Raw genomic sequence first — 19,579 nt, forward strand, 5'->3', positions numbered from 1 at the left:
TTGTTGCAGGACTTCTCCCACACGACGCGTCGTCACGACCTCCCAGGAAAAAGACACGGAGCTAGGGCTGCTGGAGCTCTTAACCCCTCTGTATCACTTGCCCTCCTGTCCCCTGGCTGGACCTAAATCTCCACCCCTGGACTCACTCAGCTAAAAACCCAATAAACTAAAATGGGCTATACTTAACTAGGGAGCCGGTTCGGGTGTCATAGGATCTAGCCGGGCCCCTGCTAATGCGTGGAGACCAAACACAGTGGCCCTAGAGGTTTCCGAAAGGCTGTGCCGTGTATCTCCCTATCCTTGTGCGCTAGACTGTGCTGGAAGCTAGGGTGACATTCTTCATGTTCAGGTGGTTCCAAAAATCTATTTGGTGTATCACTGGGATGCATGGTATTCCCATAACTCAGTATTGAATTATACTTGTCTGCCGCAAAGGATATTCCGCAAGGCTGTGGTCCACAGGGGGCCTTCATGTAGCAGCGCCACAGCTGGTGGTGGGGAGGGGGTGTGGTGTTTGTCACTGTCCCTCAGAGCCCTCCCTTCCGCTTGCTGCAAAAGTGTACTGTTACAGCTGTACAAGGTAGATCTGCATAATCCCCCGCCAAACAGGGCACAATGATTGACATGGGATTTTATCTTCAATACTCTTCACACTTTATAAGAACATATTAACAAAGATCAGAGCTGAACTTTTCCTTCACACATAGGCCCCAATTCCTCAAGGCTGTCGTTTTGAGCAGTCTTGTTGAAGGGTGCGCCAAATTCATTAAAAGGCACGTTTACAAGTTGTTTTTTGGCAGATTCATCATTTTTAACTTAAGGTGCACCTGTCAGCAGGATTGGGCTCAGTAAACTATACACACTGGCAGGTGGGCGACAATACACAGATTAATATGATACCTTGGTTGCTGAAATCAGTCCTGTAGTTCTTATGTAATGTTTACTCTCAGTTTGGAGATGATATGCTCGTGCTTCGGGACGGCCTGTGGGGGGTGCTGTATCTGTATGCTCTTATGACAGCTCACTGATCGTTCACTGACCTGCCTCCTATTTTACCTAGTCCCGCACAACTAGCACATCATCTCCAAACTGAAAGTAAAGATTACACAAGAACCACACAATGGATATCAACCAAGGTATCATTTTACTGAGTGTAATGTCACCCACCTGACAGTGTATGTAGTTTACTGAGCACAATCCTGCTGACAGGTGTGCTTTAAAGAGTCACATTATTTTCAGAAATTTACTCCAGTCCTCCCATGGAGTGATTTTATGTACGTTTGTAATTTTTGTTTTAACAAGACACAAAAAAGGTAAAGACAACGATTACAGAAGATAGATTTGGCACAAAATTCATAACCCATTTTAAAGAACTTAAAGCAAAAAAAAAAAAAAATCCCTACAAATGATTAATCATGCCCTATGTACTTTTGCTAATGACGGCATTTGTTGTGTTTTCCAGGCTTTGCTACCTGCATAATATAGACAGTACAGCAAGATTGTTTTTTTTTTTTTTATGACCGGAAACTTACATTAAGACGCTGACTTGCTGTATTTGTAATCATTAATGGAAGTGAAAAAAAATGATGCAGGATCCCCCACATCTTTGGTAACTAGTAAAGGTCAAGCAGACAACAGAGGTGATATCAACAGGCTGGGAAGGTCATTGGTTAGTGGGCCCTTCCCTGCCTACAAATACCAGCCGGCAGTCGCCACAGAACTGGAACACACACACACACACACACACACCCCCCTTTTCTCCAATAGCTTTCCAGCTGCTAATTTCCATAAAGTATTCTGCCATTTGTACATTCCTGTGTGAATAAACTTACTATCATATGCTCCTGGAATTCATTGAGCCATCAGTCACTTTAAATCCCATGTCAATAATGTCATAGGTAGAGCATGATCGATAAATCAGGCAGGAGAATACTTGTCACCTATGGTTAGGTCACCTTTGCTTAGATCACTCTCGAAAGATTGAGCTGATCTCATGGTTGTCACTTTCCATTTGCAGTATACAATAAAAATTTTTGCTTGTTTGTACTTAAAGGGAATCTGTCACCAGGTTTTGGCTACCTCATCTGAGAGCAGCATAATGTAATCAAAGAGACCCTGAATCCAATGATGTATCACTTAGCTTACTGGGTGCAGCAGTTCTGAAAAGAGTTATCAGATTTAGCATTGCAGCAGAGCTGAGAAAGCTAACCCCGCCCACACCAGGCTCTCTATATACAAATATCCAAAGACAGTGAGGTGCTTATCACAGAAGGGGCAGAGAGACTTGGGCTCACTTGCTGCTGTGAACAAAATAGCAGCAAAAAGGTTGCAAATTTTTATGGTTTTTACTAAAAGGTGGGAGGCGTGGCTGACAGGGTAATTATGCAAAGCAGCCAAAAGATATTCTTGTTGTGAGCAACAACCCCTTGGTAAAGGCCAAGAAAATTGGCACTAAATAAAGGGGTTCGTAACTCTGAAACCATATGGTAAATTATATAAAACAAAAACAAACCCATGCACAGACAAATATACAGATACAGTCATGGGAGCAGTGGGAATAACTAGCTTCCAGCTATTCAATAAAGGAGAGAAATGGGTTGTAATGGCAGCTGGAGGCCAGGCCTGAGGGTTAACTGGTATGAAGCTCAGCCAGAGGGTGAACTTCATAACAAACCACAATTTTCACTAAATACTGCAATATTTTGATATTGCAGTATGTACAATTAGCGATTGTAGGGGACTAAAAAAAAAAAAAAAAAAAGCGAAGACACTATGTACAGAGTTTGTATTAAGAAAATTGGTAGCTCACTACGCAAAATATAAAAAAATATTTGCAAGTTTGGCAAAATTCAGACATTCACCAACACAAATTGACATGGGGTTTACAGAAGCCGTAACAAAATAAAGTCTCTGCTCCATTAAGTGGACATTTACAAGGAATATTTTATGGACCAAGAAAAAAAAAAAGCTAACAAAATCAACCGCCACACTAATAATATACTATGCTGCATAATAGTGTTCCTCTTATCTTGCTAGATAAGTGCATGACAAGACAGTCGCCTCCTCTTTAGCAGCTCCGGAAACAACAACTTCTTTAAGTGTATGAGAAACAAATCTAAAAAGAGAAGACAACAGTATACAGGCCTTATATACTCCAAAGTCTCCTGCGGCAGAAAAGGTAGTTCTGTAATAAGAAGCGAGACAAGTTTGCTCCTTTCTAATCTCCAACATTTATATGATTGGAGGATAGACGAATATCCAAATGATTGAAAACTGAATCAAAATTAAATAAAAAAAAAAACTTTTATTTAAGAACAAGTTACATACAGTACATCAATCCTAGGGGCCCAAAACACATTATGCGGGTTGTCAACGGTCTGTTCTGGCAGTGGTTGCCACAAATGAACCTTTAATAAGCCAGACTGCATGACGCAGCAGATTCCTTTTATTACAGAGAGGAAGTGTGTATAAATAATGTTGGTGACTTTACAAATACTATTACTATACAAGACATTAGCAGATCACTAAAAAGATAGGAGGTAGCAATAGTACAAGCCAGCTGGCCAGGTTAAGAGATAGGAGGTAGGGAATTAAAGCCCCACTCTGTTTTTTCCCCCCCCATGTCATCATTATTTGCTAGCCATCAGTAAAGCATGTTCTGTGTGCGCGCACATTAAAATACGTACCGGTTGCAGTCTTCTGCCGTTTCCAGTGCAGCTCCGGTCCTTCACCTGCATCATGTGACTGCAGATCTTAGTTCCTTCCTTAATATTAGCCTGCAACAGCCTTAAACTTGCATTAAAGTCGGTCATAAATATTAGAAGGCTGTCGGCTGAACAACGCCTCAATCGTTAGGCCCACAGGAATCTCAGCTGACTCTCCCATGCACAGGATTGCTGAGCATGCCTGTGTTCTTCATGAGAAGGCCGCCAGCTGATATGCCCGACAGCTCATCTCTGGGAGAAAAATGAGATCAGTCTGATGGTCGGTAGAAATGTTGACTGCTCAAGTCTGATTTCAGTCAGCTGACACCCCCATACACATTAGACAGCTGCTCGTCCATATCAGCGGGTTCACTCGACATTAGGCTAACATGCATGGGGGCCTTGAGAAAATGAATTCAGATCACACACAGGAACACCATTATTATTTTTAAAGCACCATTGATTCCATGGTGCTGCACATGAGAGATGCGAGTGTGAGAAGGCTGGTCACAACTCCCGTCACCTACTCCAGGAGAAAACTGGAACAGTGCTGGAAGTGACAGAAGACAGCAACCACTTTAATGCACACACTAAACACTTTACTGATGGCTAACAAATAATGAAGGGTAAAAAAAAAAAAAATGGAACAAAGAGCGGGGCTTTTTAAGTTTGTTATGGATAGGCCGACTCCATTATTAAAGAGCAAAGCATTTAGCCCCAATTTTCACAATATTATTGGTATAGGAGATATTGGGCGCCAATTGGTGGAATCACACTGCATACCTGCACCCATCTGCAGTCCCCTCGATGTAGCACTCACAGATGAGCACATTGATAACCACACTGTTCTCTGTACGTCACAGGCAAGAACATAAAGCAAAACCAATAGAACAGCTCACCCCTAATAACGTGACATGGAATGAAGTAGAGAAAACTGTGGTTACCTGCACACAAAAAAAAAAAAGTTACATTTTAAACATTAAACAGGGTTGATACACTTTATGTTCCCAGATTTGTGTGGGATTGTAATTTAACCCCTTTTAATTTTAATGGGAGTTTTTCTACACAATGACAGTCCAAACCAAGCAGAGGTGCAAGGTGCAACCTTGACATGGCCAAACATTCCCATCCATCGCCACCTCCTCTTTGACAGCTGCTTCCCATGTGGAATACAAGTAGAAATGTCCACTGAACCGCTTGGCCCTGCGAAGAGTACACGGAGTGCTTGTGTTTGGGTTGAACAGTCATTTTGGGCTGACCGACTCCCTTTAAATGGGGCTGAGCTGCAATTCAAAATATCACCCATAGACAGGTGTGGTGTCATTTGTAGAAGAGTACTGCCATGTTCTTTACAACCCTTTTAGACAGTGTATCTGGGTAGATGCCATAAAATATTTTGTAACTGGCATAGACATTGGAGGTAGAAGACCGGATAAATCATCTTTGCGCTTATTTGCCACTTCAATGTAAAATAGGCATCACCCTAAGGCTACTTTCCCACAATGAGCTTTTGGTACATTTTTGAGGTTGCAGAATTTCTGCACCTATGTAAAATTAGGTTACTTGCATTTTTCATTGCGTTTGTGTGCGTTTTTTCTTTTTCTTTAACATGCGTCTGACACTGCAGTTTGTGCCTCTGGTATGTCATTAATTAAATAAAGCTGGTTATTTTTGAAACTTTGATAGCACTGAACTTTATTGACATACGGAGGTGTATCACGTGTTTCCGCCGCGGAAACACTAAAAACGCATGTGCGTTTTGACCCGTGTATTTTCCGCATCTAAAGTAAGTGTATTGGGAAAATCTGCACAGAAAACTCAGCATACCCGCAAGAGAAATGGACATGCTGTGGATTTAAAAAACGCGCGTCAGGGGAGTTTACGCAGTGTTAAGAAGCTCAGTGGACATGAGATTTCTAGAAATCCCATCCACTTTGCTGAAACTGTAAAATGCTGCATTTTTGACACAGAGAAACACGCAACGTCAAAAACGTGATAAAAGCTCATTGTGTGAACGTAGTCTAAATAAATCGGATGGTTGAATTTGTTGGTTTTGAAACATTCAGAAAAGCAGACTACATTAGACTGCATGCGCATTGGGGTTTGGAACATCTGTTACCCCTGTCTGCTACTAGTTACCACACAAGGGAATGGTTGTCAGAGGTGTAGAAACCATCACCCAAAACTTCCTGCCGTTTACACCTTCTGAACACTACTGTCTATGCAGCCCAAAATGGAGCTATACAATTTAGCGTCGGTACTGTTACCAGGCACATACAGCCTTTTAAAATGCTGCTTTGATTATACGAGATTAAAAGCAGTTCTACCCTAACGTTATACACAGCTCACAATAAAGTTATACTTCATCAGTCCAGTACATCACAATACAAAATACAAGTTACTAGCCACTCATGATGAAATCAAGCTTTGTTAGATTTTGACATGATTTTAAAACTGTACTGGTAGCACATGATGGTTAAATATAAAAATCAAGAGAACTGACTCCTAAGATACGTGTAAAATAGCTCATTAATTAAAATACTTGGAACACTTTCATAGGGCAGAAAATTACTGCCTAATCGGCTACTGGAAGATTTTACAATAAGAGCCGCGGCGCGCGGACATTAATACTGGAAACACCCACTACATCCCCACACAGCAATAACAAAGGCATTAGAAAAGCATTTTTATAAGAGGCTATATTCTCTGCCATGATCCATTCAGTAACCTGACAGCCAAGACCCTGGAGATTATTTCCAATGATTGATGTATTGTAGCAGCATCTTATCTAGTGGAAGTAGTCCTTGGAAGACAGAATCCAAGCGTTGCATGTGGATTAATGAAGTTTTCTCCAATTGTTCCTGCTAATTAAAACCTTCCGGTGGGTGGCAAGACCATGGCCACATTAGTCAAATATAAAAATAAAAAACAAATACTATGGTGGATAGAAGGCTCCTTTTTGGAGGAAGAAGAGAAAAAAAAAAAGTTAAGTGGATTCGTGAACAACAGCATTAATAAGGCACAAGTTAACGGTTCAGACAACTGAAGGATTAAAAAATTGCAACGTTTAGTTTCTGTCTGATGAAATGTTTCTTTTTTCATAGATCTGCTAGAAAAAAAATAAAAGTTTCAAATAAGGCTTAAAAATAAATCCTATCCTAACATGAGACTATTGTGCAGTATCCGTGTCATTTGTTGACTGTCCACCCAGCAAATTCATCAGTCTCATATGTTGCTTTCCTCCTCTTTCACCACTTCATCAGAATTCTGAGGAAGGACTGAGAGGTCATTGTTGACTTTGTGTTCAGATTCTCCACCATTTGCCTCCTGGCTTTTCCTTTTCTCTTCAGCTTTTTGCTCTTTTGCTAAAAGTCTGTAGTGGATAGTCATTCCAATGAAGAGGTAGACGGAAGCAACGATCAGCACTATTCCACAAGCTCGGTAAGTGTACTCGTAGTCTCCATACACATCATGCAGTCTACCTAGAAGTCAAAACATCACACAAGGATAAGTCAGCAGTAGAAAAGCCTGGACGGACAGCTCAATCCATATTCACAAAATCCAGTCATGCCGAGATATTCGGGATTCAGCAAATAGCCCTTCAGTATACAAAAAGTTATGTATAATTTAGTATGGTTTCTTTACCAATTAATCACCAATTTCAAAATTTCTGCTTGCCATCATTAGGAAAACTCAAGGACACTGCACCATTTTCAGATTAACTGTATATAATCTTCAGAATTTACTTCAATATGACAAAACCTCTACATCAAAACAGTGAGGCACATATACTTATATTGCATCCATCTCCACTCACTGTGGATAGAATAATCAGTTTTCCAACAGTAGCTGTATAAGGCTTAAGGGGAAGCGACCCAAACATCCAAGTATTATCTCTTGCCGGATACATCTGTGCCTCTACCAGCATCTCCCAGTCAAGCCCTGTACAGTTACCTTTGGAAAATGGATATTTCTATCCAGTGATTAGAGATAGATGTAATAAGTACCGTATTTTTCAGACTATAAGACGCACCTTTTTCCTCCACAATTTGAGGAAAGTAGGGAGTGCGTCTTATAGTCCGAATGTGAAAGGGAGGGGGGGTACACACACACACACACACACACACAGTGGGGGGAGGGGGGAGGGGGGTGGGGGGTGGTAGCGGTGTGAAGAGGGGTGAATATTCATGCCCTTTAATAGCGGGCACACGCGATAGCCCGGCAGCAGCAGCAGGAGCAGTGCTGCGGCTACACTGTATGCCGGCTATTAAGGCAAGTGAAGTCACTGCTCCCCACGCACAATGCCCCAGCGTGGGGAGCAGTGACTATTCCCGCAGCTGATATCACCTTGTGAGGGCGCATGGCAGTGACGTCAAGCGCGGCTCACATGTAGAGATCAGTGCTGGCAGCAGAGCAGGATGCAGCGCTGGAGGAGAGAAGGAAGGCGAGTAGGAGTGTTTATTTTTTTATGTGCAGCGTGATGGGGATTGCTGTGCCACGCATAAAAGGATAAGGGGGCCATGCATACCAGGATAGGGATGAGGGGCCACATATAAATTGGAATGGTGGGGCATATATACCAGGATGGGGGATATTAACAGAATTGGGGTACATTACCCCTATAACAGTGTCAGCAGCAGACCTCCTCCCCCTTAACAGTGCATCATGACCACATTTTTTGCTTACATTTTTTTTTTCCTATTTTCCTCCTCTAATATGGTAGAGTCTTATAGTCCGAAAAATACGGTATATATGCCTCAATGGTTTAAAGGTTAAAGTTTGTTTTATTCAAATAATGAATATACGTAATTAATCTGAAAGTGATGCCGTGTCCTTAGGTTTTCTTCATTGGTTGGAACCTGGTACATAAGATTTGAGAAGATCTTGGCTAGCAAGTGGGTACTAGTGGCTGTGAACGGCAGGGCTGTGGAGTCTAAGTCAGTGTCCATTTTGGTGGAGTTGGAATCGGAGTTGGTATAAAATGGATCGACTCCAACTCCTAAAATATATAAAATTGGGTACAGTAGTTCAATGCAGTTTGTGGGGAATATTTTTCATAAGAATTTGGGAAAGTTATGAAGTGTTCTATAAATGTCTGTCCTATTCCTGATCTAAGGATCTAGACTTTTAGCTGAGATTAATCTGTGCTACATTATATTTATCACTTAAACATGAGCCAAGTAAGAGGGAGTTGGAGGTTTGGCTTACCGACTCCACAGCCCTGGTGAACTGTCATCGCTAGCTTTGATAAGTTGGACATCATTTGATAGGAATCTTCTGTGGGCACAATAGGCCCACCATAGCTGATGTGCAAGGCCAGATTAGAGTTGCTACGCGATAGATTTAATGCATAAAATGGGGACCAAGACGACAAAATGGATCGAGGTTGCCCACACTTCCCTGTTACTTCTGTGTATACATAATCGATGCCAGTCATGCAATTGGTACAAAAGGTGCAGGAACAGATGCAAAATAGCCTAAGGGCCCACCATACACATGAGATTAAAGTTGGCTGAACCCACCAATAGCAACAGTGTCAGCTGATAGTCTAATGTGTAAGGGGGTGCCAAACACGAGGGAATAAATACTGAAGGTTCCCTTTAGATGACAAGCGTAGATCTTGAAAAACATTGTGATAGACACAGAAGCTATAAAAGGAAATGGTATTAGAAAATGTATGAGAAGCAAAATGCCCAATAAACTAACCTCGACATCTGAAGGACATTGATGATGATATTATTTTGCTTTACATATAAATTACTTTTAAAGAGAGGCAACATAGTTATTGTCTGAAAGAATGCTACACTTAGAAATCTGGTGTTTGTTACCAGTGGATCGCCAACACCAAAATATAGTCTGTATCGTGGTTCATTTTCAAGATCAGATGTTATTACAGGAGGTGGTGCATGGATGGCACCCCCGCCAATAAGATGAACCAGACAAGTGCCACCCTCTTTCGACTGTTAGGTGTCATCTGATGGAGGGATTAAAGAAAACTTTTTAAAATGTCCTTTATTCAAGGGCGCAGTGGGTGTGCACAGTTGTAATCAGAAGTTTACATACACTATATAAAGACACAAATGCATGTTTTTCTCAATATTTGACATGAATTCCGAATAAACCTTTCCCGTTTTAGGTCAATTAGGATTACCATAATTTTTAATAGCTGCCAAATGCCAGAATAATGAGAGAATGCAGTAGGTAATAAAAATGCCTTAAAACAAAGTCAAAAGTTTATACACACGAAGATTACTATGCCTTTAAACAATTCTGGACCATACTTATGATGATGTCATGTGTTTGGAAGCTTCTGTTAGATTTTTTGGCAACATCCAAGTTAGAGACACACCTTTGGATGTATTTTAATGCACACCTGAAACACACTGCTGCTTTGTGTAGCATCATGGGAAAGTCTAAAGAAATCAGCCAAGATATCAGGAAGAGAATTGTGGACTTGCACAACTCTGGCTCATCCTTGGGTACAATTTCAAGATACCTGAAGGTGCCTCGTTCATCTGTACAAACAATTGTACACAAGTACAAACAAGATGGGAATGTCCAGCCATCATACCGCTCAGGAAGGAGATGGGCTCTGTGTCCCAGAGATGAACTTGCTTTGGTCTGACATGTGGATATCAACCCAAGGACAAAATCAAAAGACCTTGTGAAGATTATGGTGGAAGCTGGTAAGACTGTCAATATCCACAGTGAAACGAGTACTGTATCAATATGGGCTGAAAGGTCACTGCCAGGAAGAAGCCATTACTCCAAAAGAAACAAAGCCAGATTAAGGTTTTCAAATGTACACAGCATCAAAGACCTTAATTTTTGAAGACCTGTTCTGTGGTCTGATGAAACTAACATTAAACTTTTTGGGCATAATGACCATAGTTACGTTTGGAGGAAAAAGGAAGGAGCTTGGAAGCCTAAGAACACCATCCCAACTGAAACACGCGGGTGGCAGCATCATGTTGTGGGGTTGTTTTGCTGGTGCACTTCACAAAATAGATGGCACTATGAGAAAAGAAGATTATCGCATTTTTTCGGACCATAAGATGCACCCCAAATTTTGGGGTGGTATATATATATATATATATATATATATATATATATATATATATATATATATATATATATATATATATATATATATATATATATATATATATATATATATATATATTTATATTTATATTTTTTTATTTATTTTTTTCCAAAGATGGGGGTCCATCTTATAGTCTGAATAGGTAAGGTATCTTACCTGGGGGGCAGTGGAGCAAGGGTTAGATGCTCTGGGGCCAGGCCTTGGCCTGTGCTGGTTTCCGGTGTTAGCGGCCATCTTCCTAGAGCTGTGATCTACAGGAAAATGGCCGCCGGTGCTACCGGTCTGCACATGTGCTGGCTTGGGCGGCCATTTTCCTGTAGATCACAGCTCTAGGAAGATGGCTGCACACACCGGAATCTCGCGCAGGCCGCACTGCTTCGCCGCCCGACGCCGCTCACAGCCGCCCTGCCTCACCTCTGCTGCCGCCACTACCACTACCGCGTTCCTGGAGGGCCCTGCGATCCCACTTCACTACCACCATTGGTAACGTTTGGACCATAAGACGCACCCCCTATTTTCTTACCAAATACTGGGGGAAAAAAGTGCTTCTTATGGTCCGAAAAATACGGTATGTGGCAATACTGAAGCAACATCTCAAGACATCAGCGAGGAAGTTAAAGCTTATGTGAAAATGGGTCTTCCAAATGGACAATGACCCGAAGCATACTGCCAAAATGGTAACAAAATGGCTTAAGGATAACAAAGTCAATGTTTTAGAGTGGCCATCACAAAGCCCTGATCTCAATTCTATTGAAAATTTATGGGCAAAGTTGAAACTGCAGGTGCAAGCAAGGCAACCTACAAACCTGGATCAGTTACACCAGTTGTCAGGAGGGATGGGCCCAAATTTCAACCAACTATTGTAAGAAGCTTGTGGAAGGATATCCCAAAAGTTTGAACCAAGTCATTCAGTTTAAGGGCAATGGTACCAAATACTAATGAAATCTATGTAAACTTTTGACTTTGCAATAAGTAATAAAAATACCTTAAAACATTCTCTCTCTCATTATTCTGGCATTTTGCAATTATTAAAGATTATGGTAATCCTAATTGACCTAAAAACAGGAAAGGTTTATTCTGATTTCAATGTCAGATAGAGAAAAACGTACATACATATCTTACTACAGAATGTCATTGAATAAAAGACAGCATTCATATTCCCATTATCCTTACCTAAAAGGGGTGGTCCAAGGAGGACAGGGCAGCACTCCACAATGGTCACCAATCCAACAGCACTTGAAAATCTCTGTGCGCCAACCAAGTCCATCAAAGTTTCAAAGAGAACAGAGCTTAGCCAACCAAAAGCAAATCCAAAAAAGGCAGCATATAAGGCAAAACCTAAATAATTGGTTGATATAGGAGCCAAAAGGTGACACACCCCATTGAGAAGCACAGCAACGGCAAAGAAATACTGAATTTTTGGTCTGACCCACTTGGTATTTGCTACCAGCCCCATGGATGGTCTTGCAACCATATCGACAAAAGCAAGGATAGAAAGTAAGAAGGCAGCAGACTCATTGGAAATATGCTTGCTTTTTGCATAATTGCTAAGGAAGACTAAAGGTGCAAAAAGTCCAAAGAACATGATTGTGTGCCCAGAAAGGTAAATCAGAAATCCCCGATGAGTAAAAAGAGAAAAGTCCAAAAATTTGTTCATTGTCTGAAAACAGGTTGGCTTGGTTTTTGCCTTGCCATCAATTAGATCTTTATTAACATCACCATCATCCTTTGAGGCACATTTCCCCGCTTCTTCCAAAACCTCTTTGGTCACTTTCTTTTTCACATTCTCGGGTTTTGGTCCAATGGGACGCATTAAAGATCCTGCAACACAGCAATTCAGCAAAAGACCACCCAAGATCAAGAAGCTTCCTCTCCATCCAAAGATGTTATAAAAGTATTGATTCATTGGAGCCAAGGTTGACAAGAATACTGGGCTTCCTGCCATGGCAAGTCCATTAGCTATTGGTCTTTTCTTAAAGAAGTATTTGCCAATCATTGTTAGAGCTGGATTCAAGTTAAAGGCAAGACCAAATCCTGCGGATGAAAAAAATAAAATTTGAGTTTAAGACTTTGATTGCATTTTTTTTATACAATTTTTGAAGTCTAACTTATGTAATTCTTTAAAAAGGGCAGTTAAAAGTTGGAAAATAACACCCAGTAACAATACTTCTCACCAATCCTCCTGTTCTGATGCTTACTTGGTCCTGGTCTCTTCTTCTAGACCCCATCTTGACATTGGCTAGGCAGGCAATTTGGCAAACATTGAAAGCAGTGTTGAGCTGCTTAAGTCAATTATTGCCCATTTCAGACATGTTGAAGACAGCAAGTAAAGACCAGTGAGGACCAGGAAACCATCAAGACAGGAACAGCAGGAGGAGCGTTGAGGGTGTGAGCTCATTAAGTGCATTAATTCCATTGATATTTGAATCAATTTAAAAATTTCATTATAAAACTTGTAAGGATTTACAAAAACATCTGTGATATGTTGTAAAATTGCAAAAATTACTGTGATGTGCAAGAGACTTTAAAAGCTGGATACAAAACATACAATGTTCAGAAGATGTCATTTGTAAAGGGAACCTAGCAGGTCTCAGTCAAGATTTAATAGGAAAAAGTTTGGAAATGAGACCACCAATTAGCGTGCAGACCTATATTATGTGGACTCCAGGACCTAGCGAGCAACGAGTGCATGTGTGTAATATGAAAGCTCAAGAGATTCAATAGTAATACTCCCAGAAGTGCACAAGCCAATATCCTGCCATGCGAAACATACTAAGATTAGACCCTTGTATTCTTCAGAGAATGAGTGTGTATATAATAAAAAAAAACAAACAAAAAAAAAAAAAAAAAAACAAACACACACACACACACACACACACACACACACACACACACTTACCGCCAATAACACCAATGCAAAAGTATAACTGGCTCACAGTATTACAAAATGAGGCTCCAATTAAACCAATGCCTGAAAGAAGGCCACCACCCATCATGATAGGTCGGCTTCCATATTTGTTCACCAAAATACTGCTTATGGGACCTAAGAAATCAGAGGGGGGAAAAAGTTATAGTTTTATAAAAAATTTAAGACAAAATTTAGCACATGAATGCAAACAAAGTAATGTCGGCAATGAGATTCATGAATGAAATGGTTGAATAGTGATTGTTACATCGTAACATTGAACATTGTGCAGTGTTCACACAGATAATAGTTGTGATATAGGGTTATTCTCAACTGGGCACTTCAACATGACAAGGTTCATATACTTGTACATTTAAGGGAATCCGCTATATTTTTATTAAAACCAGACAATAGTAACATCATTCAGAGATACGAAGGCCCTGAACCATCCTCATTGCCTTTGTGTCTAGTTTTGGGCCCTTTTTTTGCTTGCACCCAACTCTATTTAATATGTAAAAATCACCACCCACTCGCGCTATACAATTGCTAGAAGAAATGCAGCTGCTGGTAGTAGAGCAGGTTTCGTGTGATCACCAGCCTGTGGGAATAAATGTAGTGAATGGAGTATATACTACCACGCTCGCAGACGTCAAAAATAAATGTCTGAAAGAATCTAGAACACAAGGGTAAACATATGTCAGGAGTAATCTGGCTAATACCATAATAGACCTACCTACAATAGTGTGAATAATAAAATGGAAAAAAAAATCCCTGCACCTGCAATCCCCTATTGTGCTGCTATAGGGATAACAGACAACTGATAAAACCATCCAATTAGACACTACATATGAACCAATGCAGTGGATAGCACAATGGTTAAAGTACCTGTGTAGTTTGCTTTGTCCTCCTATATTGTGCTGGGTCCTGGAAACCCCGTACAATGCCTGGCGGTGAAAAAGTCTGATGGGAGTGTCCTCCCAGAGATGCCCCTTGCTGTGAATCTTCAGCTGGCACTCAACCTGCGGCGTGCCCCAGCCGGAAGCTATGCCGCTAGCTGATGCCACAAAATCCAACGCGTAGCGAAGGAATCACTGTCCTTCAGGGAGTGAATATTTAATATGTGCTTACCTATTTATTTTCATATTTGCGGGCGGACTTTAAAGATTCCAGATGTTTTCAGCAGATTCATCAATTGCAACTTTTTAAAGTTGCAAAATTTTGTGCAATTTCACTCCAGTTGCCTTGGTATATTTCGGCGTACGCCAAAACTTTGTGACTTGGCACAAAATAGCAACTTTTGGCGTTAAAACGAGCAAAGGCAGTTCAAGATAAGAAAAAAGCCAATTGTTTTACTTTGCGCCAAGTTCATTAATCGCATGTGCCATTTTGATGAATTTGGAGCCAAAAACAGCAGGCAAGAAAGAAAAAAAACACACAAATGATGAATCAGTTGCTTTGAAGGGGACATCTAATTTTCTACATGTGCAAACTAATCAGGAAAAAGGAGGGGGCGAGCCGGTATCAGTGTAATTATTGCGGTTGCAGAGGGTGCGTCCATGAAGTGAGGGGCCCTGCTGACGCCAGTCGGCTCAAATGCAAATGAAATGTATTGCAGAGAAAAGCACCACCGATTCCCAGCGCTGCTATAGTGGTCGTCCGTCAAATGACCTCAGCATGCCCGCTGCATGATGTCGCCGCCATGCGCCACTCGCGCTGAATATGGAGGAGGAAGTGGAGGCTACACTCCGTGGGAGCTAGGACAGGGGAGCAGAATAGTTTATTTTTTTTTTTTAATTTAGATGTGTTTGAGGACAGGGCAGGACGAGGGACATTGACCAATATGCTACTTGAGGACCCAGTCGAAATTTTGCACTGGTGCCCTTAGGACTCTACTTTCACCACCTATTATAAGTGAGATCATGCAGAATCTATAATTATCTAATCACCACAATTCTTTTACTGACCGCTACCTCCCTAATGCACAGGAACGCTGGGCTGGGTGCTCGGGTGTTCTCCAAGAGCCACTGCCAGACCCCTTGACAACAGCTTATATCCCAGAGTATAAAGGTTCAGACATTAATTATTTTTTGGGGGAAAATCAAGGCGATGAGCACAGTCACAGGACACAAGTTTCTATGAAACTACCAAACCGTTCTAGGACGTAGAATAAACCAGTTGAGTCTGCGGCAGCGTTACACTGGTGTTCACGCTCCTAGTATGATTTTATGAAATCTCATCCGCACGATGCAGAGAAAACCGGGAACGAGTTGAGCAATGTTCTGAGTTTGACATTCATAGCCTGTCAATTTATGCTGTGGATAGTCCCTATCAATTTCAACCTTTGCAATCTGAAGGGTAAAATCCGCTGCAAACCAGCTCCATTCATGCAGCTGAAACTGTAGCTAAATCTGAGCAGATTTCACAGCCATGAATTTACTGCAGAAATTCCACAGAAGATACACCTGTGTGCAAGTACAGATAGGATAGGAGGTGTCTAGCTTACTGAAAAGTTATTTAGAAATATTTTAAAAGGATATGTTCACACTGAGTTTTTTTTTTTTTTTTTCTACAGAAAAAGTGGAAAAAGCACCAGCAAAATGATCAAAAAAATTGTCCCATTAATTTATAAACAAAAAACAATTTGCTGTTCATATATTCAGGCATTTGAACTTTTTTTTTTTTTTTTTTCAAAAACACCAAGAGTTTAGAAGTAGTAACATGTACAATATTCCACCGTTTTCTGCTAGGAAGACGTTTCATATGACAAGAGACAAAAAATTACTAACGGCTGACAATAGTATATATTTCTTTAAAAAAAGAGCAGATGTGAACTAAGACATACTGCCCTAACCGTGGGCACCAGAAATTGGAGACCGGATCCAGCATTACAAACCTCTGTATTTTACTCTGATACGCTTCAGCGTATTAGAGTAAAAAAACAATCGATGTGCCCACACTAGCTCCGCACAATTACATCTAAACCACATTCAGCATCTATTTGTAGTCAATGACTTCCCATCTGACAGCAGTTGCACTGTGCTATTGAGCAGCAGGCAGGAAAACAACAGGGGGAAGCTGTAGTGGTAAACCAATGGGAAAATACTCTTACCTAAATGGAAAATATATTTACACAGCGCAGATTATAGACTGGGAATGAAGTAAACAGGCTCTTGGAAACATTTAGGGAAGGACAAGAGTGTCTAAAAGGTATTTTAAAGGGAAGCAAGGACAGTACGGAGACGTGCCAACTGGTCATTTGACCTGGCCTGGTCAATTAATAAACCCAAGCTGAAAACATACAAGTTGTGCAACCGAGAAAGGATGATCAGGTCAATGCTTAAAGAGTAACCGTCACATTAAGTTTATACGTGAAAATAAACTTTGTAATACATCTTGATTAGTGATGAGCGAGAATGCTCGCTACTGCTCGGTGCTCGCCCGAGCATCTCACTACTCGAGATGCTCAGCCGCTCGCCGAGTATTTCCGGGGTTGCTCGAGTCCCCTCCCTGCATGTTTGGCGCTCTTTAGGAGCGCCAATCAACATGCAGGGATTGCAGGCCACTCACTGTAATGCCGCAGCCATGTTGGTTGTGGGCATTACAGCGATTGGCTGGCCGCACAGCGTCATCCGGTCTATATCAGACCTGGCACCACTCCGGAATTAGACAGTGTAGGGAGAGGTGCTGCTGCGTCAGGGAGAGATTTGCTTGTGTATTAGGTAGTGTAAGGAGAAATACCGTACATTACACACATTTTAACAAACAGTCCTTTTGAGGACTAACTAATCCATCTGCAGAGATATCAGGCAGGCAGAGTATATAGCACAAGAGGCTCCATTCCAATTCAGCCTTCTGCTGCTGTTAGATATTTCTATACAAAGGCCCAGGTCTCAGGGGCCAGGAACACTTTTCTTTGGATCTTAATCCTCATTATTTGCTTAAAAAGCAATCCAGAGAACACTGTTTTTCTGCGCCATTTGCTTGTTGGCACTGCAGAATACAGCCAGGTCCTTTCCATATTACAGCGCTAGAAAACCAGCTATTTGAAACTCTGTTTTCTCCATCACACGGGTCACATATAGTTTGCTCCAAACTCAGTCATTTGTAGTGAGCGTGGAAGATACTGTCCTCCATTTAAAATGGGCAAGGCACGTGGCAAGGGATGAGGAACTGGACGTGATTGTAATGGTGCATGCAGAGGCCGAGGACAAGGCCGTGGGCAAGCTGAAATTGTGCCACAACAAACATCCACGTCTTCTTGCCTGACCTTCCTGTCCCAATTTCTAGGGGACCGCAGCACACCACTATTGAACCCAGAGCAGTGTCAAAAGGTTGTTGGTTGGATAGCGGATAATGCTTCCAGTCACTTAGCCGCCACCACCCTGTCTTCCACACGGTCAAGTCTCAGTAGCCGTGAGTCTGGACCGCATATTCCTCACCCTAATCCTCCATCCTCCCACCATGCCGAGTACCCAGAGACAACTAATCCCACACTTGGACACTCTGAAGAGCTGTTCACTTTTCCATTTATAGATTCGGGCCTCTCGCCTGGTCTACTTGAAGCGGGGCAAGAGGAGATCGCGTGTAGCGATGCCCAAATATTTGAGCAGCCACGGTCACACGAAGGCGACGGTGGGAAAGTGTCACAAGAGGTGGACGATGATGAGACACAATTGCTAGAAAGTCAGGAGGAGGGCAAGGGTGCGGAAGTGGAAGACGAGGTGGTGGATGATATAGTAACTGACCCAACCTGGCAGGAGGACATGCAGAGCGAGGACAGCAGCGCAAACGGGGAGGGAGGCAGGAATAAGCAGTGTGGTGGCTGCAGACAGAAGGTAGGCAACCGTTCCCCGTAACACCAACACAAAGGAAGTTGCCAGTACAACTGTTAGGTCTTCCCCAGTCTGGTTGTTTTTTAAAGACTCTGCCGTTAACCCCAAAAAGGCCATTTGCACCATCTGCCACGCCAGCATCAGCAGGCCGAACCCCAGGGTCCAGGAACAGTGTCTGCGGGTGGCACCATTGCTTCTTCCGCTGTTGTGCATGCAAGCCAATCCCCTGTCCATGGTGCATGCAAAGATGCCTCCTGCCCTGCACCTGTTGTTGCGCACCCTCAAGTAGCAGCATCAGGAAGCACGTCCATGTCCTTGTCCCAGCGCAGCGTTCAGTTGTCCATAGCCCAGTCCTTGAAACGCAAGCACAAATATGCAGCCAACGCCCCACAGGCCACACTACTAAATTCTCACATTTCACGACGGCTTGCGCTCGAAATGTTGCCTTTTAGGCTTGTGGAGACGGAAGCATTCCATAACCTGATGGCGGCGGCCGTCCGTTGGTACTTGGTCCCCAGCCGCCACTATTTCTCCCGGTGTGCTTTCCCTGCATTACACAAGCACGTGTCCCAAAACATAAGCCGTGCCCTCAACGCAGTTACCGGGAAAGTCCACCTAACCACGGACACGTGGACAAGTGCTTGTGGGCAGGGACCGTACATCTCGCTGACGGCACACTGGGTTAACAGTGGATGCCGGGACCCAGTCGGACCTTGGGACTAAACACGTCCTCCCGACGCCAAGGATTGCGGGCCCTAGGTCAATCAGTGTTGCCCCCACGGTCTACAGCTCCTGAACTCATCCTCCATCTCTGAAATGACCACATCAGTTACAAGCTGGAAGCACTGCCTCGGCCAAGCAGCAACAGGCTGTGCTGAAGCTTATATGCTTAGGTGACAAACCACACAATGCTGAAGAGTTGTGGACAGCTCTGAAAGAGCAGGCAGATCTGTGGCTCACACCGCTGAACCTACAGCCAGGCATAGTTGTGTGTGACAATGGCCGGAACCTAGTGGCGGCTCTGAGGCGAGGC

The 19,579-nt window shown here is 42.4% G+C and overlaps 1 protein-coding gene across 2 annotated transcripts in view; it reads right to left on the reverse strand.

The window, feature by feature from the left end:
- Positions 1 to 3,284: 3,284 nt before the first annotated feature.
- The window catches only part of SLC16A1 (solute carrier family 16 member 1), a 48,752-nt gene continuing 32,457 nt past the window's right edge, over positions 3,285 to 19,579 (reverse strand). For both annotated transcript variants that reach the window (XM_073667176.1, XM_073667178.1), the window contains exons 3-5: positions 13,709 to 13,852; positions 11,983 to 12,843; positions 3,285 to 7,186 (exon numbers count right to left, since the gene is read on the reverse strand). In XM_073667176.1, coding sequence (XP_073523277.1) covers positions 6,930 to 7,186; positions 11,983 to 12,843; positions 13,709 to 13,852 — 1,262 coding nt within the window. In that variant the 3' untranslated portion in view covers positions 3,285 to 6,929. The remainder of the gene's footprint in view (positions 7,187 to 11,982; positions 12,844 to 13,708; positions 13,853 to 19,579) is intronic.

The sequence above is a fragment of the Phyllobates terribilis genome, unplaced genomic scaffold (assembly GCF_046119375.1).
Source record: "Phyllobates terribilis strain yellow unplaced genomic scaffold, ASM4611937v1 Scaffold_2__4_contigs__length_985480577, whole genome shotgun sequence".
In the NCBI taxonomy this organism is placed as follows: domain Eukaryota; kingdom Metazoa; phylum Chordata; class Amphibia; order Anura; family Dendrobatidae; genus Phyllobates; species Phyllobates terribilis.